This window comes from Amyelois transitella, chromosome 9 (genome assembly GCF_032362555.1).
Source record: "Amyelois transitella isolate CPQ chromosome 9, ilAmyTran1.1, whole genome shotgun sequence".
NCBI lineage: Eukaryota > Metazoa > Arthropoda > Insecta > Lepidoptera > Pyralidae > Amyelois > Amyelois transitella.
This window is the reverse complement of record NC_083512.1, coordinates 4836071-4863111: the sequence shown is the minus strand read 5'-3', so window position 1 is coordinate 4863111 and position 27041 is coordinate 4836071. Positions and strand designations below refer to the sequence as shown.

General features: G+C 34.4%; 1 protein-coding gene across 5 annotated transcripts; it reads right to left on the bottom strand.

Moving 5' to 3' along the window:
* Positions 1-5627: 5627 nt before the first annotated feature.
* Positions 5628-26100, bottom strand: LOC106134727 (poly(rC)-binding protein 3). Of its 5 annotated transcripts, XM_060945720.1 has the most exons (12): positions 25919-26100; positions 25329-25546; positions 22665-22721; positions 22311-22427; positions 21829-21981; positions 21257-21364; positions 20719-20838; positions 16834-16927; positions 15685-15809; positions 15021-15175; positions 13796-13827; positions 10676-13752 (listed from the first exon to the last, which is right to left on the bottom strand). In XM_060945720.1, exons 2-12 carry the CDS (start codon positions 25407-25409, stop codon positions 13490-13492), a joined length of 1305 nt encoding a protein of 434 aa, XP_060801703.1. In that variant the 5' UTR covers positions 25410-25546; positions 25919-26100; the 3' UTR covers positions 10676-13489. The 5 variants fall into 5 exon arrangements, with proteins under 5 accessions (XP_013190302.1, XP_060801703.1, XP_013190300.2 ...); XM_013334848.2 differs by lacking the exons at positions 10676-13752; positions 13796-13827 and adding an exon at positions 5628-10255; XM_013334846.2 differs by having other exon boundaries at positions 10676-13827.
* Between the last annotated feature and the right edge of the window lie 941 nt (positions 26101-27041).

Here is a 27041-nt window from a genome sequence, read left to right as displayed (position 1 = left end):
TACCGAGTGAATGACTGACAGACGACGAACAACCGAAACTAGTTCGTGTGTAGGAAATGGAACATTTGGTATCTACAAAAGGAGTTGGTATGTAAGTAAAGAGAGAGAAGAAAATGAGGGAAATAAATAAGATTTTTCATTTTCGCTGTTCCAGTTTTCGTCAGTATACAAATAAAGTATTTTAATTTATTGAAGAACGGAAATGGAGTAACGTTATTATATAATATTAAACTTTATCTAACTAAATGATAACTTCATTCCAATTTAATTTATTTGAACCCTAACAGGTGAGGTCTAAGCTCGACAAAAACTCATATAATTAAGAGAAAAATATGTTCATTATGATTCTTTACCTGTTACAAAAAACACACCGTCCTACGGGAAAATGGTGCAATGTTCAGCTGACTACAATTTGCAAATGGATTAACGTTGGTCAGTGTCATCAGCAAACATTTGACAAACATTCGGCCGCAGACATAATGTCACATTATGTGGGCGACCGCGCAATTTTCTTCGGTGTTACTTCACACGAAAATCCACTTTGATATAATTATTTCGGGGTATATTTACGGATATTTTACCGGTAGCGTCAGAACAAGGCCATGTTTTTATCATATAATTATTTTCTAATGTTGAATTGATACGATTATTGTGAATTCTAGGTAACGGGTGTCGGTGGTCGAAGGGTGCCCGAATAATAACGAGTATGTTACAGCCACTCTGTAACATACTCGTATGGATAGGATCAGTATGAAAAATTGTAATAGTGTGAAACCAATAATTTTAATGGGATTTCAAAAAGAATAATATGGATTTCACGATCGTGTATGCGAATGGACTTATAGTGAAGAGCGATTAACACCTAAATAGGCTCTCGCTAGATGGCTGGATCTTGGGTCAGATGCAGGAGGCAGTACTTCTGGACACGGCAAGCATCGTCAGAAGTTTTCTTTGAAGATTTTAATTATTTTTTATAATGTTTTAATTTTTACATATAAAAATATAATTTAAGAAATTCAAATATATTGTATAATGTTATTTTTGTTGTCCAAGTACCTAAATAAACGTTTCATCTTTATAATATACCGAGAATTTGTAATATGAACTCGCAAAAGTATTATACCTTGAAATACATATCAAAAGTGTAATTTGCTCGTTTTTATGAAACTGGATGTAGACATTATTTTGTATGTAATCACCATAAAATCAGGCCACGAAGTGTTAATACCACAACACAGAATCACTACACGACATTATAGACAGTATATTTTTAACGATCGTTTTTTTTTATAGTTACAAAATTTAATGAGAACTACATTGAAAATTCAAAATTACAAGTATAGGTACCATTTATAAGCCTACTACTTATATGGCAAAGTAATGAAATTGCGTACCTAGTTGGGAACTTATATTGCAATTCTTATACCTAACTACGTCAACCCTTATTTCCCCTTAACATTATATCCTTTGTCTTTTGAAACCAATGTTTTTTAAACAATTACTTAGGCACCCAATTCATGATTTGTTAAAAATGTTGTACAATTTTAGCGTAAGATTTAACATAAATTTGCACAAACAAAGACAAAAATTTTATAGCTAAATTCATTCCTTACGTGTATCCTGCTAAAGTCTACGACGCTACGAGCTACGATTGTAGCTGCTACGGGCTACGACGTAGCGTACTTTGTTCGAAGGTAATATCATTTCTTTGTCTGCTCCAATACTTGAATTGATTAAATTACCTTAATGCTTTCTAAAACACGTTTTTCTAAAAGGCTGTGGCGTAGAGCCCCATTTAGGTCTTGATTATGTAAAAACATATTTTGGAATGTAAAAGCTATTTTTAGCAAGCACCAATTAACTTTGGTGCTATATGACCCACCGTACTACAAGTTAAGCCGGAGTTCCACCAGACTTTCCTTTTTTTTTTCCAATACTAACTAGACTCAAAATTTAATTTTAAACATCTACATAGTCGAATAGTTTCACTGAAATATTATTTCATATTTTCAGATTTGATAGCAAGTTTGTGAAAATAATTTAAACAATAAGTTAAATCTTAGACAATCTATATAAATTTATCATAGAAACAGCCATTAAAATAAAACGAGTCAGTTACATTTAGTACTTAATGGTTTTGTTTATGATGTAGACTTTGTAAAGATTGCTTTAGCCCTATTTATTTGACCTAGTTCCCTCAGGATACATGGCAGACTTTGGCTGATTCCCAATTTTGGGAACTGAGTAGCTTTGTAAGTGAAAACGTTTTCTACACAATCTTTGTTTTATTTCTGACATCTTTCTTTTAGCTTTTATGTAAGTTACACTGCTAAAGTAAATGCTAATACTTTTTAGTTAGTATTTACCTATATTCGAAAAAATTGTAGAAAAAAACCGTAAGTATTATATCGAAAACTTTTAAATAAAAAGTGATGTTACATCACGTTCTAGAAAATGTTACAGCAAATTTCTAAGATTATAATGCATTTTTAAATATAAATAGAATAAAGTAAAAATTTTACCTTCGCCGCTCCCACCGCAGTATCGATTCCTACCACCAGCGCAGCCCCACCACCGGCCTCCAGGCTCCACCAGTAAGCAAAGCAAAACAAAACAAATCACACCACTTTTACCGTCCGCACTTCAAACTACCGGTGAAAAATTCACTTTCGTTCACTTCAAAACTAACTCAAAAGAAAAGGCAGAAGCAAGTCAGTGAAGTTCTTAATAAATTTTCGGGTTTAAATCAAAGAGCGCGCACCGCGAAAAAGTTTTATATCGTTTTGCGCTTGTCCATTTCGGCGCGCACGGTGCTAAAGTTTTCAGCGTGGCGTTGGGAGTCGAGTGTGGCTTAGTTACGCAACTGCTGCGGTGACGTCCGCCAGGGGGAGCGCGCGGCCAGTGGCGCAGTGGCGGGCATGCGCACTGCCGCCGTCTGCCGTGCCGTGCCGCACACTCGTGTAATTATGCCGGAACGCCGGCATTATTTTACGACATGACAAAGTCCGTCTATTGGAGAAGGATACATCAATACGCTTTAACACTATTCAATTTTTTTTTAATTATTATAATCGCGGAATATAATCCACTTCCTAAGCCAATTAATTCAGAGAAAGTCAATAAAATAATAGCTCCGGAGGTCAGGGCGCTAAGACATCGCGTGAAAGCAATATAATGGCAAAACAACAGGCGAGCCCGAACGACCTCGTTTAGTAAGCGGTCTAGAGATTAAATATTAATTACAAGTTATAACATTAATCAAATCGAGTATTAAATAGTTATTACTAGATATTCTTTAACAGTTACTTTGGTAAGTAGATACTATAAGAATTAAATGAACTAGGTATACTTAACAGTATCCGTGTCGTAGATTCGAACACAATTTAAATTAATTTAAGTACTCCTTGAGTCTGTTCACGACGAGACCTTGATTACAGGTTTCTCAGGAAACGGCACAGGACAGGCATCACGGCAAGAAAGGAAAGATGAAGAGAACCTATTTATATATTTAGACCCTAAACTTTGTCCAGTCCTTAATGCTTTTCTAGTTTTGTGGCGTTTTCTCGTAACATTTGTAGAGAAAAATAAAATGTTTAAGTACTTAATCCTGTAATAGGTACTTTTGGATCACTTCGACTTCCTTAGAAAAAAAATACTTGTAATTTTGTTTGTATTATTCTCGTTGCGTGTTTTCAGTTGCACCCTCCTCCGCTTCGGAGTCTAGGCTGCGCTTTTCAACTTTTCTCTTTTATGTGTCCGGTCTACAGCATCGTTAGTTTCAATACCAATCGCACGCCTCATCTTCGCGACTTCAAGCCAGGCTATATAGCGTTAATACTCATATAGCCAGACTTATATATTATTTACCTCTGTGATTTACACAACCTCATACTTATGAACCTGTGTAGTTCAAAGCTCGACGAAGTGAAGGTAACTACTTAGCTACTAAACTTTCGGAGTGAGACAATTAAAGGGTCACACGGGAAAAATATATCTACCTACTCATACAACTTACGACCTACTCATAAGTAGGTATTCTAGTCTAGTAGAATATATACCTACTAGGTGTACTGTATACAGGGTGACTTTTAATTCAACTGCATAAATTTAACTGTTAAGTGTACTCATCTAAAGGATAATTAAAAACGTTAAAAGAAAAATATCGGTTCATATTTCAGAAAGTACGAAAAAAAATAAAAGTATCAAAATCCGCGATCCTAAATACCACCCCGGCCGGCGGAAAAGCGACGCGTAAGATTCAGAGGTCAACGACACAATTCATTCAGCTGAGCGTTTTAACTAGCTTTTGCGCTTGGCTTTTAAAGAGTTAATTTGTTACAAACAAAAATACAAATATTTTCTCTTTGTAGTAATAATAAGGCCCTAGATAATAATGTGTAAAGCTACAGAAACTTTGAATAACTCATAATTAATATTGTAAGACTCTACGACTCCTACGATGGTGGCAGCGTAGCTCCCTTTCAATCATACTAGTATCAATTGATATGGTAATTGTGAGGTGACATTACACCTAGTTATTTTTGATACTCGCGGCTGCGCTTACAATAAAAATGAAATATGCATTAACGCCATCTATTGCAAAGAAGATTACATACATACATACATACATAAAATCACGCCTCTTTCCCGGAGGGGTAGGCAGAGACTACCTCTTTCCACTTGCCACGATCTCTGCATACTTCTTTCGCTTCGTCCACATTCATAACTCTCTTCATACAAGCTCGGCGGTTTCGGGTAGAAAGAAGATTCATGATGCTTTTTAAATTTTCTCGGACTGTTTTACCAATGATGGATAGGCAAACAATACGTATTGACATAAATTAAATTTGAGCCGTTACCCGCAAGACCGTAGCCCATGATAAATGTACTTAGGATTGGGTTTTGAACTTTCTTTCTTTTCAAAATTTTACTATTTATATTTTAATTAAAAGGTCCAGGTCAGTAGGGTCAGGTCCAGTACAACCTTGAAATCGCAACAGACAGAACCATATAATTTATAATATATGTACCTATTTAAGCTTAATATTGATCCACTTTCATTTTAATCTTTTTAAAGATATTGTACAAAAAATACTTGTCTCAAAACTCAGTCGTTATGATTAAGAATAAGCTGGTTAGGTACTGTTTTTGGAGGTTTTAAAAAATAGCATGTGCGCGATCAAATTGATATTTTTTTGTGCTCTTTGGATGAATTGCGGTATTATTTTTAATTTGGCTATAAGTGAATGTCTTTGTATGTTTAAAACTTTATTTGCTTCTTTATCGCATTAGATTTTCTATAATGTTGTAATAGATGTGAAAATCAATAAAAAAAGAAATAATACAAAATATTTTCAGTTTCTCACATTTCTACCCAGTCTGTGGAGATTTAGACTTGAGACGCTTCGTGTTAAAAAAATCAACTTACCCAATCAAGGATCGTGGTCATAGGCACTCCGAGCTCTTTATCAGAGAGGTGAGGAGCAAATTTGTATTTGAATTTTTACGTTACAGATGATTATACATACATAGCTGTCATTTTTGTGCAGCATTAGTGGATTATAATCCTTCTAAATTTACCTTACAGGATATTATCAAAATAAAACAAAAAACATTCATTTACACACTTTATTGAATTAACATAAGAAAACAAACATTAATATTGAAATGAACCTCAATGACAGTATACTGTAACCGTAAGTACAACATTTATATTTCATTAACATTAATCAATTCAATTCACAAAACGATTAGATATGTCGACAATTACACTGATATTTAAAAGATATGACGAGTGAAATTCTTATTGTACGGGAACACAAAATATCTATACTTTTCTCTTGTTCACACAAGCATGCGCCATTTTGAAACAAACCCACATACCTACTACAGAGAAAGCAAGATATTTGCAGCCATATTGCTTCGATAATCATCATAATGGCACATATAATATTGTCAAAACTGTTGTATACATAGACTTCACTATAATACATCATAAAAATGTATGGCATACCATGCTTGTATGAAGTTAATGCTTAATTGTCATATTGACTTAGCCATGCATTAAAATTTTGTTAAAATGTATATCATGTACGGAGTAGCAAAACCCATAGCCGCTATTTCAAGCTCTAAATATTGCTCAGAGAACAAAAATAATTATTAATAATATTTTTTAAGCGAACTGTGAATTTGGCCAGTGCTTTGAATACACGCTATCGATGCGAGTATAAAATTAAATGCTTATCGAAATTGCAGCAGTAATACAAGACAATTGAGAGATTTTGTTGCCTTCTGTATAATTACTCTTAACTATACTCAGTCAATAAATACTATAAAGGTTTAATACTAAACGATTATTGAAAACAGATTTAGGCATAGCCTACAAAAACATATAGATATAACAAATTGGCCAAATTTCATCACTTAACATTGTTTTTGTTACTTTGGCACTTTCGTATACTTGTAGACCATGCCTTAAAGATGAAATTGTAAGACCATGAATATAATAAAGTAGGTACTCTTTTTACAAGCACGTTATTGTTCCATTACTTGGTTTAAGGTTAAGACTTAAAACAATGTTTTAGAGTACAATTTTATAAGCTTTTTGAATACACTGATTTTGAACTACAGGTACAATATTGTGAACTTATACCGAAATAATATGTATCATCTATACGTTACCCTGGTTTACTACATTATTAAGATGAATTTTTTATAGGTCTAATTTATTTGTAATGTACTTAGAGGGACCAAAGCGAATATATTGAATATTGTATATGCATAACAAATGACACAACCCTTTTTACCCAATCGTCGCAAACCTGTATGTGAATATAAATTTATTTAAGATGATAACGAAATATTAAGCATTGATATTGCTTTAGTAAAAATAACATTCTCTTATGCATATTCCATCAATGAACATACAAACGCACAGAACACGTGCGCTATGAAAGGTTTTTTTGTATCCTAATACCCAAAAAATTCAATATAAGGATTTCGAAATGGTGCAATAAGTATCAAATTCAAGTGCTAACATGAAAATTCTAAAAAAATTCACTATTACCATTATTCATATTTGCTAAAATTGAATTTAATTAACACTATTATACAACGCAGTCAGACCCTGTCAATAAAGGCTAATATAAATTTATAACACGTCACATAAAAATACAGAACAAAATATGATAATGTAATAAAGTGGCATCCAAAAAACTATAAGCACATATCTTTTTTTATAATTAAAACAAAAATCAATTAACAAAACCAAATAAATCCAATTATAAAATAAAATTTCACTAATTTGTCATTTGATGATGATGTCAATACTTAATAGAACATTTTATGATGATGGGATAAAAATAATTAAGTACAAATTTATATGTATGCGTATATTCATGTCATGGCATTGTGAGATTAGAATATTAATAAATCAGTTAGTAAATAAGATTCTGGCTTTGTCGTGCATGTGTGCGAACTTTGTAAGTTATTCTGTAATTGCCATTTTTATTATTTATCTCCATAATAGTAGTTTCTTCAGAATTTTGTGTGAGTACAGTTAAATTTAATAGAATCACTTTAAATACGAGATGTTTGTCACAAATACATCCCTGATATTAAAAGTTCTAACAAACCAACAAAACTAAATAATATTTCGAAGCCTAGCTTACATAAAACATTCAGAAAATTGAGCAAATCAAAATAACAGTAACAATATTGAATCATAATTACTATTCTAATATGAGTATAATAAAGATTATATTATCATTTCTGTGACTAATATAACTGAATGTAATAGCTACACGTGACAAATTAATTATGCATTTTATTAACTACTGCAATAAAGTTGCATTGTACTAGTTTTATACATGTAGTGACAACACCGAGGAGCTAATACTTTTTGTCAAAGTATTTGCGTTACAATTGCCTTCTCGCAATACAACGTCCGTCGCTCCGCCCGAATAACGCGCACCTCCGCCACACTCATAACCATTCTACAGCAAGCGTGCACTATCACAACTACTTGCGCTCTATGCCGACAACGAATATACAGCGACTACCTGACGTAGCTTTTCGCACAAAAGTGCCACCAATCTTTAATCACAGCTATTAAATCTCTTCTCTTTAATCTCTTACTACGTTTTCAAAATCTGTTCACAGTTACACCTATAGATTAATCTCTATTTATACCTGTGTGGTACTTAATTTACAAAGCTCTATACATTGTCTTAATTGCAATTCATTAGACTATAAATAATTGATTTTATCAAAATTTTATTGCTAATTTACGTTTAAGCGAGACCACACAAAAATAGTTAAAACTTTTACTTTTACAAACACAAAAATAAATAAATTTCCATTTTATTGTACAAAAAAGTAAAACTTACCAATTGAAAATAATTTTGACTAGCATACAATAATATAATTTTTGTCTTTATTTTCAGAACAATTTGACTAGTTACACGTCGACAAAGTCGGCGAAATAAGATCTCATGAATTTCATTACATTACATGCATTCAAATACGTAAACACAACTTTGGCACATTCATTCATTACTTTTAAATTTATTACAATTTATTGAAAAATAATGAAAGGGGAAGACTTGGGAAATATGTAATAGGGATATGTTTCGACTATCTTGTTAGTCTAATTGTGTATCTTAAATCTAGGGTGCAAAATTAGTCATTTATCTGTGAATTGTGTATTCAGTACACTTTGTAACATCTATCAATGATTTAAGACAATATTTTTATCGAGATTAAAATGCATCGTAATAATTCGAATCTTATTCTTATTGATTACAAACTCAGACATTTGGCACACCATTTTGTTATTCAGTGGCACTACATTGCATCATTATGCTTTAACGAAACGTTTCACTGGAAAGCGTTCGAATACAGTGGTCCTATAGTTATCTTATACTACTTACAACTAAGCGATTTTTTTTGAAGATTTTTGGAAATATGTTGAATACCACAGAGCTATCTATATTTTGATCTAAGACTAAATACAATGAGCAGTCCAGAGAGGGTAATAAAATAAGTCAAAACAAACTGTCCTACGTTACGTCACTAAACATTAACTACTCTCAGAATAATTTAGCATAAATCCACAACATTATTAATGTTAAACAAACTTCAACAATCTTTGGTTTTGATCCCTAGACCAATATTATTTACTCAATATAAAATTTCAAGTAGCCGATGCACACGCAGTATATGTAAGAGATCTTATATTTCAAATGTAAAATAAATTAGAAGACTATCACATTTAGCAACACTATTTTTATACACCTAACGTCTTTTTTGTGATGATAACGATTTTAAATGTTTTAGTGAAATGTTCGCGCTTCGCCTCTGTCCGCTTTAATGTTAGTTCTAAAAGGATTTGATCCCACCGGTTTCGTATCGCCGCGCCGCTCCCGAGCGACACAACTTTTACTGTAATACCTAATTTTCCAGGTTATTACCATTTATTTATATTTACATATATTGTCTTTAACCCTCTCACTCTGTCGCTATGCTAACACTACGCTACGTCAGCAGGGCCGAGGTCGATTGTAACGCATCTACACCTACTGTATTCCGACTCTCGATTTAACTTATTTTGAACATTTTATTCATTTGTGGTCAGTACTGATCATGACGAAAATTCAATTGATAATTGAATAACTCGACCGCTTAAATCCATAGTAAATTCGATCAGCTTAGCTAACTCCTGTCGCATACTTTGATAAAAATTCACAACTTGGAGCGGGGAACGATGAAAACAAATAATCATTAATGTTTTTAAATAAGTGCATCGGTAATAATTAAGACACGTTCACCGCTCGCAGGTTAATACTTTATTTTTAAAATGTCAGTCATTTTAAAACTTCAATACAATATCCCCGATATAATGCATATCACCCCTCATTGATTACCTATTCATTCCGACCAATTAATACAGTGGAGAATAAATATAAGAATATCTAAAATACTTATAAACTCGTAACAAATGTAAACATACGTTTCAGCACGTTATTTAGCGATGCCAATTGCTTCCGATCCCTCGTTGGAGATTTATTTGTAGAAATATATCGGAGCCAGAGTCCCGTAGTGCGGTTGCACGTAGTACGCGCGCTCGGTGTTGTACAGCTTGTACGCGGGCGCCTGGCTGCGGAGCCCCATTCAATGGATCGGGGCCTTCACGATGTGGTTGGGAGCGATGTAGTGGTACCCCGGCAGCTGCAGCCCGGCGGTCTCCATCGTGATCCTGTAACGTACATCATTGCTTTCACTGGGATATTCAATTCCATGTAAAAGTTCTCCCCATTAAGTAACAATAAAATATTGGTATGAAATCAGCGCGGAACAAGTAATCATGGAACCGTAAGGATCGCAGGTGAACGTAAGTTTGAATACAGATCAATAGTACATATTGGATTTCTAGGATACAAATTAAAATGCAAAGGAATCTTACCAGGATATTGGATGATCCGGTGAGCTGTAGGATGAGGTACTCGATGGAGCAGATTTCGGCGTTCAGGTGACACGGGATTTGGTGCCTGGATAGGCAGGATATAGCGGGTTCTTGAGGAAGCTTTGTGTTTACAATCTAGTAAATTACGACACCTGCACGCAACGCGAGTATTTGTAACATTAACACAAGTGGCAGGTAATAAAAAACAAAACGTACAATCATATGTTTATTGTGTACTTTAAAACAATACATTTTTACTTAAGTGTTCTAGCGAGTTATAATTCCTGAAATGATACTACCAATACCAAACGTCAATTACCTTAAAAATAACATGATTTCTTTTTACAGATAAATGATTGTAAAATGGTTGCGAAATATTATGTCCTCTATGTTACTATAAGAGTAATTTCAATTGGACCTCAAATTGCAAATTCGCACTAACTTATTGTTTAGGTACAGGCACAGAAATCGCTCATTTGTACCCACCTAAACTTTCACCGTCTATTTTCTGTCACAGTTTAAATCCAAATCAGATGCCTTATCTCGACTACTACCATGCAATACAAATTCCGAGATTATTTCTTATACCAAGCAAAATCTAATAAGTGAAAAATATAGTGAGATAATTATATAACCAAGTTATATTGAGTGCGATTTGTACAAAAACATGTATTTTGTTTTTTTTTTAACTAATTGTTATTTCATAGGGGGAAAAATTGAATAGAAACGCTTAATGCGCTTGAACCATATTATTGGAGAACATTTTTAACGCACTTTTTTAACAGACTTAAAAAAGGAGGTTCTTAGTTCATTTTATCTTTGTAACAAAAAATTTAATCAGGAAAGGTTTATTTTCGCACTCATAATTACATTAAAACATGACTTCAAGAATCAATATTTAAAATGTTTTAATACCTACTATTTAAGACTACACTCATAACAAAAGAAATAATTTTGGTTAAACCACTAAATCTATTCTTACCATTATTTAAATTAAAGAAGTATTAATTCATCATATTCAAATTTTTATCTTTATATACAGAGTTATCAGCCGTCATCAACCGAAAGTTAATTTTTACATTAAACAGTGTTACAGACTTAAATTTTTGTGAAAAATACAACCGACGTTGTCAAATATTCGAATTAGTAGGATAACACCTGATGAAGGTGAATGTGCAAATTCTATTAAAAATACGAGTAAATTGTCTATTGGGTTTCTAACAGAAAATAAAAGTCTACATAGATAGTTTTAAAACGTTCATCCCTTACGAGGTTGACAAAGCTAATAGACACAAGACTTAAAAGCCATGTTAGCTGTAAGTTTTAATAAAAATCTGCAACACTATTTTAATTTGTTATATCAGCACGTCTTCGTGTTAAAAAAAGCATCTAACAACTATTTACTGGCCCGAAGTACGGCATGATGTTTTCCATAGAAACCCTGTATTTTTATATTAAAATAGATCTACCGGGTAATTTCAACTGATAAGGTGACACTAATTTATCGAAATTATTTAAAGCCAATTATTTTATTGAATTAACTAAGGACGCGTCGAGTAACCTCACCATAAAGTAGTCAAAACTAATTCATATCATCATCCTCAGTTTACATAAAAAAAAATTATTACGATTTGTCAAAACTTTAAGGCTGTTAATTTAAATCTATCTCGTCTTTGTTAAACTAATACAGTACAGTGCTTATAAGTTGAAACTACCCTACATCCACATTTTACCGCGAAGCACTCTGTATATTCTACAGCTTTGAAGCTTCTACGTATTTTCTACTATTGTCACGATCCCTAGTTATCATTACTCGTATTTACTTGAAAATTTTGTCGCTTTATTATGGCTTTCAAATTTATCAGTCATTTATACATTGTTTAATATTCATTCATCAAGTATCTCGCCTAATGTGTTGTAATTTAATTCAAAATTCTTAAACAGTGTATAAAAACGAATTTCTGTGCTGATGACACATCTTGTGTATTTTTGGATGTGAACTTAGTTTTTAAATTTGTGAAATAAAGGAGAATTTTTTTTTAGAAATATCGACAAATAGAAATGGAATCAGTTCTTAAAATATTTACTTATAGTATTTTATAAACTAAGATTTGAAATTTTCAAGAAGTAACCAAAAAAAATAAGTAAGATTTTATACACCAAATCCTACTAGTACGTAGTAGGTATGTCAAAAGTACCAAAATATTATTATAATCGTAAAAGCATTTATGATTTGTTTTAATGCTAAGGGCAATGTTTATATTTTTTCTTGTTTTATTTCTAACTTCAGAAATCATCATATAGTATTATTTTATTTGTTAGTCAACGCTGATTTATTTTCATTTCATTTACTATATCTTCATAGAATGATTGGTCAAGTATAAGACAATTTAAAATATGCCTTTTGAATAATAGTAAATTAACGTGTGGTGAGTGCGGCGAGATTATTTTTTTACACTTTTTCAAAATATATTCATACCAATCAGCACATGATTTGAAAAGCAACAAAGAAAACGTAACGTGCTGCTACAGTGATTAATTTTTCAAGATAGTCAAAATAAATATTATTATATTCACTTAATAAGAAAATTAAATCTTAAAACCTAACGGATACATATTTGTATCTTCGAAAATAAGTCGACCAAAACTATTCAAACTCGTCAGTCGTTCTAGATCTTTGGATATATTCAGTCCGAACCGATGAGCCGCCAACGAGCATTCATTGCGTTTCCAGACTTAGAGAAAATAGATACGACATATATAAAAAATAATGTTTTAGTAGTAGTAGATGCTGCGAGAAAATAGAAATCTTTAACTGAAGTTCCTACCGCTTTCTTCGAAGTTTCAAGGTTTAGCTTTCGAAGAAAAGCAATATTGGGCTTTCACAATTTGCAGGCTCAATAGTTCGATTTCATACATATCCCATAGCAACGCGTCAAAGCGGCCGCAACAACTAACCCGAGTACAAAAACACGACTAATAAAGCTGAAAGCCGCCGCGATTGGTCGAGCCGCCGTCCAACTAGCGTCATCTATTCCCTCTAAATCTACGCGCGTCCAGCGATTTAGTACGGGTTGTACTTGTTCCTGTCCTTGGAGGATTTGGTGGGGGTGTCGTCGTCCTGCCGCCGGTTGTACTTGTGGTTCCTGTGCACGCCGGTGGTCTGCACGGGCTGCGAGGCGTTGGCGTTGAGCAGGTCGGTGAGGCCGCCGAGCGCGCTGAGCGAGCTGAGCGCGCCCAGGGCGCCCGACTTGCTGAGCAGCTGCGCCAGCGGGATGGCGGACGCGAGCGGGCTGGCGCCGGAGCCGCCCGCGCCGCCCGCGCCGCTCGAGCTACCTTCCAGATTCGCCTTCTGCAGCTCCACACTGCGGGGGCGGGATAGGAATCTTGTAAGGGCCAGGCGACATCATGGACCCCTTCGAAGCGTTCTTATTGGCGAGTGCTGACCAGAGAGGCTAACTTGTTTTATTGTTGAGAGTTTGTTCTTCTCTCGCTTATGTCTTGACACAAGTTAGGTAGTTTAAAGTCTATTTAGTTCTTGTTGTCATGTCTAGTTATATTGAAATAAATTACGGCATATACCGATTTCAAACTTTAAGCCAATATATTTATTCTGGTATATGTAAATTTATCTTTAGGGGTTTTCAGAAATTATAACGTCATCTATATATTTTTATTTCTTTTACAATTGTGATAACTGCTATTAGTATTTCTTTAGACATTTTAAAATAATGATATCAAAAAATATGAAGATGTCAATTATATAAATTCAAGTTATAAAATCAAAATCACATATATATTTTTTTACTATAGCACTGATTGCAGATGTACAGGTTAATTTTTTTTCTCTGGTCAGGCGCTATTATGAAAAAAAAAACGGACGACTTCGAAAGGACCAATAAGGTGAAGACAAACGAGGAAGTTCACAGGATGTCAAATAAATGTTTTCTATGGACTTGGCATAGTAAATGGACAAGAATGGGCAAAATAATTCTCCTTTGGACGGATGGAGATATAAAGGGAGGAATTAATGGATTTTTCTAGAATCACCCACGTTCCGGTTGGGATTGGAGAGATGTTAAGCTGTGGCGATCTGAGAGAAAAGCCCGTCATACACCTAGCTATAATATATGTTAATATACCATTCGATCAACTATACTAATGTCACACATCAGAGCAAAAAACGTTCACTCGTTTATACGTAACATTGCATTCAAAAATGGGATCCTAATTTATTGCAGTACAGCACACAATACTTTAACATAAAACTGTCTATAGTGATTGAGCAGTTTTAAATTTTAAGACTGTGTGCTTTATTGTAATATTTTAAGATGCATTTTCGAACGGACGGACGGACATTTTTATGTACAATTCATTAATGTTTACAAAAAAGAACACACAGAAGCATTTATACAATTTGTTATTTAAAGTTGCTACTTATTTCAGCAGAAATCTCTTCCTAAATGTTATAACTCGTTGCCTTAAGATATATTAACTAATATCATAGCTAAGTGAGTAACGGGTTTCATTATATTTAAGTAACGATTTATCGACTCACCTCATGTTGATGAGATACTGCGCAAGAGCCACCGAGTCGGGGTTCCCGGAGATGGTGATGGTGCGGTCGGTGCTGCCGCCCTCGCGCTCCTCGCAGTTCGATATCCGAATCATGGCCCCCGAGATTTGACGAATTTCCGCGATTTTAGTGCCGCCCTAAAATGATGATATATTTTGTTCACCAAGTAGTATAAGGTGGGTTTAAAATAAATATATATGATCTCATCACAGTACAGGAACGTTGTTATCCCCTATCCAACTACCTTTTCATAAAAATCGTGCAAGTCAAAAATAAATACCACAATAGTGTTTCTTAGAGTTGAATAGTTTTTGAAATTTTGTGTTTTATTCCTATGGTATTGACATTTTTTAAAGACCTAATTAGTCCTCCAGTAGCGTGCTTTATCAAAATGTCAAATATGAGAGACCATTGCTAAGCTAAAATGGAAGAGTCTTGTGCCTCTTTTCCTGACGCGATTCTACTTATATTCCATTAGGTTTTACACGCCATAAATTACATTTATTTATTTTTCCGACATGGATATATTGGGTACATAATATCAAAAAGTTAATAAACATATAACAAACAAATGAAATCTTAAAAAGGAAACTGGCCACTAATAACCACTTAAACAAAAAAAGAGAAGAAAACAGCTATAAAGTACCTTGCCAATGATGCACCCGATTAATTCGTTGGGCACTGTCATCTCGTGCGACTGTTGGTTGGTGGTCGGCTGGTTGCGAGTGGCAGACGACGTGCGTAACTGTGATCCCGCTAAAGCGGCCAAGGCTGTCACATTATAATATTGTATTAATAAAATGGTAGGTGTTAAAATATAGCTTGTATATTAGGGAAATCAATTGACACTTCTGAGAACGGGAGGTGGAAACTATTATCTACGAAGATTACTAATTGTACCATTTGTATCAAGAAATTGATTTTTTTTTGGACAACTTACACAGATTGAGTAAGACTCGAAGGCAGTTCGAGACTTGTTACGAGTGAGTTTATTATAAAAAGTTAAGGAGAGCAAATCGAAGAAGTTTTGGCAAAGGTCAGGACAAGAGCACCTGAAATCGAGGTAAGTAGAGAGTTATGAATCTGGATGAAGCGAAAGAATTATGCAGAGATGCGCGGCAAGTAGAAAGATGTGGTCTCTGTGTACCCATCCGGAAAGAGACGTGTTTTTATGCATGTATGTTAAGGAGTTCGGCTGTCACTCAGTAATTGAAGAGTTTGATGTATGTAGGTTGAAAAAGTAATGATCATTCCAAATTAATACTTTATTCATAAATACACTATTTGATAAAGATACATAGTGCCAATTTAGCAAAGCAAGCTGTGCAATACGATTTTACTGTATCTGTGTCGAGGATTTTGGGTTAAACGGACATCCAAAGACTATTTATCTCTTTCGAATAACTTAATGTCTCTTTCTTATCTTTGCGTCTCCGTTGCATGCTCCACCTCTATGCTTCGGGGCTTGAAGTCAAATGGCTGGATTTATATGACAAATTTTGGCATATTATCTTTTAAATCCAGCATTATTTTCATCATTTCTCCCCATTAATACCGAAATTCAACTACAAAAGCATAGCTGCGGCAGAAATAGGTGAAAAATGTTCAGTCAACCACAAAGGCGCTTCTATTAAATTCGACAAACATTTCAAATTGATAAGAGAGTAATGTTTTTTTTACAGTAAATATATTAAACATTGTAAAATGCTGATAAAAATATAAAATTATTATTTTGTTAGGTACATTGAAATGATAAGCACATTTTTGGTCGACTAGGCCTTAATATTAAAAATACCTGCTGGGTTCAATCCACCTGAGTTAGCTGGTCCCAGTCCTCCTAGGCCCAGAGCGGCGAGACCCGCCAACGGTGATTTCGCCAGTCCTCCCATCTAAAATTAAAATTTGTTAATAAGAAAACATATTTTTGGAAGACTTGGTCACATTTTCAAAACGCTAAAAGTTCACCATGCTATATAATGTTAACGTTTGAAAATGCTTCCAAAAGGCGATAACACACTGGTGATTTAAGAACGTGTTCTGGCAAAACTGAATCTTCAGCTTATTATGATTCCACGCTCGCATAACAATCGGTATGATATCGCCCTTGTTTTATTTTTATTTTAGTAAATTTAGCCCCAGCTGCTTGTTTATTTCTTCTCTGACATGGCCGGGATGGGATCGCTGGAAAGGGTTACCTGGGTAGAAACTAGATTTAGAAAGTAATGATTAGCAAAACAAAGAAAATTCGCAATTTACAGTACGGATAATTTAAAAGAAATAAAGACTTCATTTAAATTAACCATATACTTTGTATACAAATACAATTGCTAACAATATTCTTGCGAATTTCCTTAGAGAAATTTAGAAACAAAATTTTTATCCACATTGTGAGTTCTTGAGTGGTGCTGCCCAATAAAACGCACCGACTAAAAAGGAATAGGCAAAATACTGAACTCTAAATGACTTGAGTCACGTTAAGCCATGCGCTTCCATGGTTATATTTTATTAATAGATAGAAAACTAATTGAAAATGAAACACAAAATATTGGAACTGACAAGGCAAAGGCAAAATAAGGAGAGGTGCAAAGGGTTTTAAACTTTTTGCATTGTTGTATTGTGCGTGAACGATTGGCGAGGCTTGTATCGCGGCAATGCCAGAAAACAAACAGTTAAAGCTCCAAATGTGTTCTTTCTATACACATATTTCGTCTATAATACATTTTGATGTGCTAAAATTATTATCAAATTCTAACTCTATGGTTCAAAACATACGGATATATACGGGGATCCAATAGTTACTATTTAAAGGGGATGCGTGCAAATAAATTATGAAGAGAAACAAGATTTCAAAGCGAAGGGAATTACAGCGCAAAATAAATGTAATCATTCCTACATTCCGCATCACCCATGGTCTACAAATACAGGTAGGTATGTTCTAAGTACTTATTTACAATAAAATGTTAAATCATGTCCGCTACTGGGGATTCAACATAACATCCAAACCACTTTATATAGGATTCTGGGGCAGCACCAATCACATATCACTCGGTAGTTCACACAACCTCATAGAGAAAACTAGATATATTTAAAAAATAAATTAACATCTAGAAATTATAGGGACTCTCCGTTCGCTCGAATAAAGGAAATACTTTTCTATTTATTTTTAAATCTGTTTTAACCAAGGTAAAATATATTAAAAATGTTGTTACGTATTTGTTACCATAGAAAAATAAATTATCATAAATCACAATCATAAAATTTTGCTGCAAATTACTGTTTATATCATCTACATTAAGAATCGATTCTATGTTTTCATAAGCCTACATTTTCCGAAGAAACTATAATTAGGTTTGTTACCGGTTGAATGAAAACAAGAAACTGTGACACTTAAAGTACACGGAAACGTTGACGCATACACCGTTAAGGTTATTGATGCATGATGTACAATTTACGACAAATGTACTTAATTTTATACCACTTTATAGAGGTACTGTCATTTGCCACTATCATATTACGAATTTATGGACAAACAATATTATATGTTTTATGAAAATCCTTTAGATATAAATGCTATGTAGAAAAAACTATAGTATGGAGAATTTAAACAATTACTCAGAGGCATCCCATAGAAAATGCAAGAAGCGGTAAAGAACATACAAATCAGAGTTAAAGATGGAAGTGGGAACTTGATACTCTACCAATGTGTATAGATTTATGGGATAATATTTTCAGAGAAATATTCTACGCAAATGCAAAAGGCGGCATTGACATTTTCAGGTAGGGGAGAGAAATAGAAGATATTTCGGTCTCGTCATGACAAGAGGCGACATTATATGACAAGAAGCGGCATTGCAATTTATTAAGATATGACATTTGCGTAACGAATATTAAAAAATATATATATAACATAATATTTTAAACATTGATGAATCAAAAATCCCCAAGGAACATTGCGAAATAAGAAAATCAAGACATTCCATGCTGAATCAGATCAGCAGTTAATAATACGGAGGAACATTTTTTACGTCGTCATGTTTTCCTGGGAATTAAGCAGCATCGTACAGTCAACATACAAGGTTCAAATAAATATTTTAGGGCTGACGCTTTCAAGCTTTTAATAATGAACATAGCAACAATTAAAATTTCGATCTTTCGAACAAATCCATTTGAAGGAACTTTGAAAAATATTAACATTTTAAATTAACTATTTCCTATATTAAACTTTTTCAATTTTAAACAGATCATTCTCCTGGCGTTTTAGAGCTTTCTAGAGATATCTGCCTGCCAATAACTATGATCTTTGACGAAGACCTCGATCCTCTCCTGTTGGTCTTGGCGTCATAATCCAGTTTGGGTTAAAACTGTTGCACTAGGCGAAAGTTCTTAACAGAATCTAACCCTAAAGTATCGTTGCCTTTATACGAGTATACCACTGAATCACGCAAACGTCATAATATGGGGGTGTATATATATAAACGTCATATGAACAACATAGTCGAGGAGGTTGGGGTCTCTATGAGGTGTGTGCCAGCGAGTCACTCACAAGGTGGTGTTCGTGTAGCGGCGGCGGCAGCAGGTGGTGCGGCGGCAGCGCGCCCACCAGCGGCGGCTTCACCTCCAGCAGCGGGAACACCGGCGCGCACACCGCCTGACAACCCCGACAGACTTAACTGATCTATTCACCCCGACAACCATGTTCAACTCCATGTTCACGAGGTCCTTTAACCTCGATGTTGTCACGTTTTTTTTATCATGTGCATAAGTTAAGTGTCTTAATACGCCAAGTATAGCACGTGCTTTTATTCCGAGTATGGCATTCCGTTAATATTCAATGAGTTTTTACCCTGACGAAAACTGTTTGTGCGGTTTACAAGCAGTTGATACATCGGACCTTGTTTAATTTTACTTCAAATAAAACCAAAACCACGATCCGGCGCGCACAATGCATAACAAACGCAGACTCTTTTTTAGTAAAAAGTTTCCTTTTAAAAGGTACCAAAAAAAAAAACAGATGTATTTCAAGTCAACGCGTATATTAATTACCCTGACGAATTTGGATTTGTTTTGTACCGTTTGAAACAGCTAACCCACAGTATATAATTGCAAATAATTCCACGTTTATGAGTGACGACCAATACATCCTAATACGATTATTTTATGACCAATGCTTGCATCTCAAGACCATTTTTTCCCATGGAATTTTGTTTGTATATAGTTTTATAAAGACACTGTGTATTTCAACACTCATACAGTATTACCACTTTTAAAAGTTGTACCTGTGCTGAAGTCTACTATGTGCGAAAATATTTGAGCAGTTGAGCCGATCAGAGAGCGCCATTATTCTCCTATATTAGTTAGATATCACGAGAAATTTTGTTTTAGAATTTGAAGTTTAATGCCCATAAAATAAGGTCGTTATTTCATTGAGTTTTCATTCGGTTTGAATCGGCGGTGGGTTGCGCTATTCTGCGCCTTCGAATATTGCCGAGGCGACTTATCGACGTGGCAGTAGGTACTGTTACTTCTCACATCTTGTATTAACTATTTTTTTTTCTTTTGATACCGAAAACGCTCCATACAACACTCCATGTAAATAACAATTGATATAGGTACTCGTATATACCTACCTAGAAAAACATCTGATACGCTGTAAAATTTCAACAAGTAAATAAAAACTCACGTCTTGCGCCGGTACCGCGTAGTTGCCCTGGATGGTGTAGGCTTGTCCCCCGGCGAGGATCACGGGGCCCGCCACCGTCGGCTTCGGCCTGTATGGGATGGTGGCTCCTTTTGGTGGGCTCTGGAAAGACAATTATATTTTTGAATATATAGAAATAGGTATAAATTCATTAATAACACGAAAATAGCAATTTGTTTTAGGAAAATAGATTTTTGAATAGTCAAACTACCAATAGTTTACCTACTTAACTATCTTCTTCAGCCGCCTCCTTGTTTTAAAATAATCTCAAATTTGCATTAAAAATTTTAAATTCTTATTTATGTGAGAGCTGCCGACTATTACAACTTTGCCAACAGTTAAAAAGTCAATGGCAGTTGAAAATCAGACTCAAACTTATTATTGAAAAACTATTTGCTTTATACATTTCATATCTCTAGGGATAACCCGCAACATTCGATTTAGTTGTAGGTCAGACATACCAAGAATAGATCCCCAATATTCCCTTCAAGGCAAAAAACACCTGTTACAATAATCTCACCTCTAACATGACGCAGCAGATGTGGTAAATGCATTGTGTGATGGCGTCGCAGGTCCCGCTGATCGTCACCGCGCGTTCCGTAGAATTTGGCAGCATTTCGCTCGCGACCTGTCGACGAATGTACAGTTTGTAAATTTATTGGCCGATGTGATAATCTTTGTCGATGGTAATTGAGCGAAATTATAACTTATCGCTATCATGCCCAAAACCGTATGCTTTAAATATTTTTCGCTAGTCGAGTGTTCTAGTAGAGTAGGATTGTTCCATCTCTTTCTGTGGATGTCGTGAGTCTACAGATCAGCCCTTCAAATTTGTAACAGCCTGTATTAGCCTGGGCGGGCGTCGGCTTTGGGTACCCTAGACTTAACCTTTTGCCAGGTCCAGCCTCTCAACAATAAGTGTGACAAATCCTTTGTATCGGTGCCAGTAACATCCCTAATCTCCTTGATCTTAAAACAGCCTTTTCCTATCATCGATAACTAGTCCATGGATAGATTTGGAATTAGCCAAAACAGAGAGAAAAATCTACTACACACAGTTTAATGTCACTTTTCTTCATGTATATAATATACCTGTATATTGGCTCCTGTGACATCCCTGATCTCTTTGATCTTGGAGCCGCCTTTCCCAATGAGTGAGCCGCACTGCGACGCGGGCACGATGAGACGCAGCGTGATCGGCGCACGCGACCCGCCGCCGCCACCCTCGTTGAACTGTGAGCACCACTGGAATATAAATAAAGACATGTTATTTTATATTAAATTTCGCGTGAATTACTATGAATGACCATGTAATGTAATGTTCATAATTGTAGTTTTAAAACATTTTTGAAATTTAAATTCATAATACTCTTTTTAGCCTGTTACAGTGTTCAAATTTCAAAATTGGGAAAAGGTTTACCAAAAAAATTATTTTCTCATCTGTTTGTCATGTCACAAAAAAGCCTTTCTTCAAAAATATCTTCCTGTTATTTCTTTCAGGCCAAAGTCTATCAAAGGTAAATACTTAATCCTGTTTGTACTGTAATAATTGTTTAAAAAGGCACAGAACCAACCTCTTCAAATTTCTTGCATATAAGTGTGAATGCTTTGAAAATGGCGTTTGTGTTTCCAGTGACAGTAACAATACGTTCTGGACATGATCCATCAGATATGTTGATTTTGGCTCCAGACTGAAAACAGAATTAAATTTTAAACACTCCTTTATGATTATTTAACTATGTTATTGACTCAAAATTATTATTTCAAAGATTTACACAACAGTACTAGTATAGGACTGTATATTTATTTTAAAGAATAATGGCAAATTGATGCTTGCATACATAAGTACACCTTGCTTGATAGATAAGATACAGAATAGTTTTGACGTTCTGAGACCTAAGTTTAGATTTATAATAAAATATATTCACCTCTTCTCTAAATCTTTTGACAATTTCTCCCTTTTTCCCGATAATACTGCCAACTTCCTGAAATCAAAACACAAGGACTCTGCGTTAGTTTTGTATTTCTATTACTAATTAAAGTACGGTCCAAAAATAAACTTAGTGGCGGGATAACATTGGCAACTATTGTGCAATGAATGCAAGTGTAATTAATTGAGTGCGTTGAGATTTATAGCACAAAAGATTTCCTGTCTGGTGGCCAATAATAGTCACTACAGTTCTTTGCTTCGTATATACATTAGCTTTATATCAAGACAGTTTTAGAGTGGCTGTAACACATTGGTTAATTCCTGGCAGCGGGCTGGGTGACTTCTGCACAATGCGAACAATGCAATGTGTGAGCATGGCTCTCTTGTTGTCGGATGATTGCCAGCGGTGATGAAACCAGTGGATCGAGTTCAAAGAACTGCTCCATGCTATTTTTTCACTATCTGTCCACTCAAGTTAGTTAGAACGGAATCATTTGTTTCAGTGCATTGAACTTTTACCAAAAATTTAAACTTACACGCATACTGACATGTCTGCATTAACATAATGTAGTTTTATGCAAATGTGAGAAAGAGCATTGCTTGGGATCAAACACTAAAAGTTATTTCTTATAACAACTAGATTTGACATAAATAAATACATAAGACATACTATGACATTGTAAAGCTCCCTTGTGGGGCAGACAGGGTCTTAGAGTTTAGGCTCACATCATGAAACATTCTTTAAATACTAAAACTATAATATCACAAAATAGACAACAGTTACACAAAGGAAATAGCATGAAACAAAAGAAGATTAGATTACACATGTAGATATTATTTTAATTAGAAAAACATACAAATCGACAAGTTTGATGAACAGGGCAAGCACCCAATATCTGGCACTGTGCCAGATGTACGTCGAATTGGATTACAGCCAATTAAGTGTCTATAGGTGAGAGTGTGCATATACACTGTGTTCACATCAATACATCTAGCATGTCACTGTGATCTAGCATCTAGATGTACTAAATTAAATTAGTGTTCTATTGTGCAATGCAACCCAAATTTAAAGATATAAAACATGCATATACCTTTATGTTATGTTAGATTCTTGTTATTTAACTCTTAGATCTTACTATATTGTTTCATAGCTAAGAAATTCTTATTTGTTAGCAACTGGCGATAAATTTTAAAATTTATCTAAGTCCTCCTTTTCTATGAAATTATTTAGAAGATCCTTTATTTTAATCTTGAAGTACTCTATTGAGAACTAAATATTTTGAATAAAAGGTAAATAAAATTGTCATACAAAATACAATTCTCATACAATAAAATATATTTGAACCACATTTCTTGTCAAGGATTTTCTTTATATAGAAAAATCTTTATTATTAAGTTGTATGAATGAAAGTAATTTCTCTTGCAATCAAAAGGACCATAAAAAAATCGATTAAAATTGCATAGCATTAATGTTCCTCTAAAAACTACTGTCGCATTGACAGCATAAAATTGATTTGAGTAAACTTTCACTTTCCAATGTTTTATATAGTTAAGTAATAACAACTAAACAACCATAACATTTTAGTTTTAATTAATTTTATTTTGAGTCAATGCAGTTGAGTGGAGTTTTTGTACATCGAAGGTACCTCTTCAAAAAGGGAATAAATACCAGAAAACAATAAATTTAAAATTATTAGTATTTGTACTATTCACACCAAAATCTAAATTAATAATTCAATGAAAAATACTTTGCTGGATTTTAAGAGAGACCGCTTAGTATTTCATATCATTCACAATAAAAAACTGATAATTTTCTGTAAACATAATTATAAAAGCCTAGTCAAAGCAGGCCTACATTGGTTACAAAGAGGATCTCGCATTAGGCACCCATACAAGTGCAGTGTTTCCTAACAAGATTGAAATACCAAAGTCATATTAGATTACCATACTGTTTGACATACAACCCTTTCATTATTTTTAAGGACAAAGTAAATTTTTTTGTCAGTAGCTATGTTTCTAAATGAATTTAAAATTATTAAAAATAATTTTATTGGTGGTATAGTTAATATTATTAATATAACGGATGAAGATTGTTATTATACATAAAATATTCAATGCACTTTTAAACATACTGTACTGTATTTAGATACCATTAATATGTGTGTCAAGAAATCTATGGACTTTATATTTGATAGGATAAGAGGATTACAATTCAAAAGGTGATTTTCTAAAAACAACAAATTATTTTGAATAAGTAACATTTATAAAAACAGAAGGAAGGATAGTTAGTAAGTTTTAAGCTGTCAGCATAAAAGGCTTCTGTATTTTACTGTATCACCTTTTGTATACTGTCTGACAAACATGAATTATAAATGCAAGTAGAATACTAAAATACATACCTCATCAAATTAAACATGGACATCAGATTGATATTGATAAATTCTAATAGAATAAAGCCATAAATCCTAATAGTATCAGACTACAACTAAACTACTAAAATTAAAGACTAGGCAAATAAACTAAGAAGTTAAAAATTCTATACTATTTTACTGCACACAAAAACTGGTGTTTAGAAGAAGGTAAAGTGTACACTTTCACAAGTTAGACATCATAAAGTAATTGAAGCCACAGTGCCAATTGAAAGATGAGTGTTCTCTCTTACCTTCCCCTGCATGATCAGTCTGATAGTGAGGGTAACTTTGGAGTCTTCCTCGTGGAGGTTGGGGGCTTTCTCCAGTTCCATGCTGGAGGAGGTGTCCGTTGTGTCTCGCGGAATTTTGACTGCGTATGGGGCTACGTGTGGTTGGACACAGGGGACACTCCACTCAATCTAATGGCTGGGACTCTGGGGCTCTTGGCACGCACTGCAGGCAGGGTAAGCTGGAAAACAGGCGCACATCTCAAAAGGAACGTCGGGTGTCGAGCGTTCTAAAGGTGTTGGATATGGGCACTCTTCCTTTTTAAAGCGAAGCTGATTACCGATTTATTTACAGTAGTCGGTGGCAAGCGTAACGGAATGAGGGCGGCAAATGAGGATCTAGAGACGCTATTATAAACTAACTGGTCCTAGGGCCGACCGGTCTGCGGCGGTAACGCGAGTCTCCGGCACGGCCGAGACCGTTACTTGAACTCGGATACCTGTTCGCTACTCGCGACATAACCTCAGCGTCGCGCCTCATGGCTAGCCGACCGGGTTATCGATCCCACAAGTTCCAAACAATGTAACTAGACCGAACCACGGCAGTTTCTTACCTCGTTAGGTTTCAAATGTGCAACAATAACATAACAAATCTTATCACTAATAATATCACCAAGATGTGTATAAAATCACACTATCACAATTTTCTTTGTCGCTTATTTATAATAATAAAATTAAATAAAACCCGACGATGACACCGCGTCGGTGTGAAGCTTGCAAATGTCAAAATACCATGGATTACAAACGTCTGTCACTGTCATGTTGACGGTCATAATTTGCAGCGACACTGTCGAAGTAAAATAATTTTGACAGTGTTTGAGAACCATAGAGCAAACAAAACTTGTCGATAAAACAGTTCATCGAACGAAGTAATCGGCGGCAATCATAAAAATATTTGAATGAAATTAATGTAGGTAGGTACATAATTGTAATGCTTGAAAACCATGATTTTTTTCTAGTAAGCTGATATAAATAAAATTAGTCGTTTCACTATTATATATTGTCTTCGTTTATTTTGTTTCGTCGGTAAAGCTTCTGAAAGTGGTTGGTAGAATAGGGCCTGATAAAATTCTGATACCTCATGGTAAATTGCCGCTTCCCGTGAAATGGAAATACCTTAATCTCATCATCTACTGCTGTCTACACTGCTATTAATGCACCTTGGATTCATTGTTGTAGTTATATAAGTAGTAGGTAGGTACTTGAATAAAGTTTCATTTCAGAAATAAGTTTTCATTTTCAGTAACAGTGGTCCAACATTCAATAAAATAGAAAATGAAATAAAATATTGTATCAACTAATATTTGAACCGTAATGGTCTATTTGGTGCATCAGAACTGCGAACAAGTCAACTGGATTTTTACAAAAACAGATCGGCCCCTACACGGCTATATTAAACTTTGGAAGTGCTTGTCTCATGCAAATTTATCCATCGATTTCATTGCTTCCCGTTTGAACTCTTGCAGAGTTAAAAGCCCAATTTCATGGGCTTTGCATAATTTATGAGCTTGTTTAGCTTTTAATTACAGTGTTTTGGAAAATAATAAAGAAAGACATATTTAGATTCATATCTATCATTTTTATTAATAATTCGGACGCTTAGGCGATGGGCTAGCAACCAGTTACTATTTGGAATCTTATAGATATTCCATCAGCAAGCCTTACAGCTGAACGTGG

Coding starts and splice junctions, on each gene's coding strand:
- LOC106134727 (XM_013334846.2), bottom strand. CDS start 25,409: ATGGAACTGGAGAAAGCCCCCAACCTCCACGAGGAAGACTCCAAAGTT. Junction 22,722..25,328: donor GACTGATCATGCAGGGGAAG/GTAAGAGAGAAC, acceptor TTTTGATTTCAG/GAAGTTGGCAGTATTATCGG. Junction 21,982..22,310: donor TATGCAAGAAATTTGAAGAG/GTTGGTTCTGTG, acceptor TTTATATTCCAG/TGGTGCTCACAGTTCAACGA.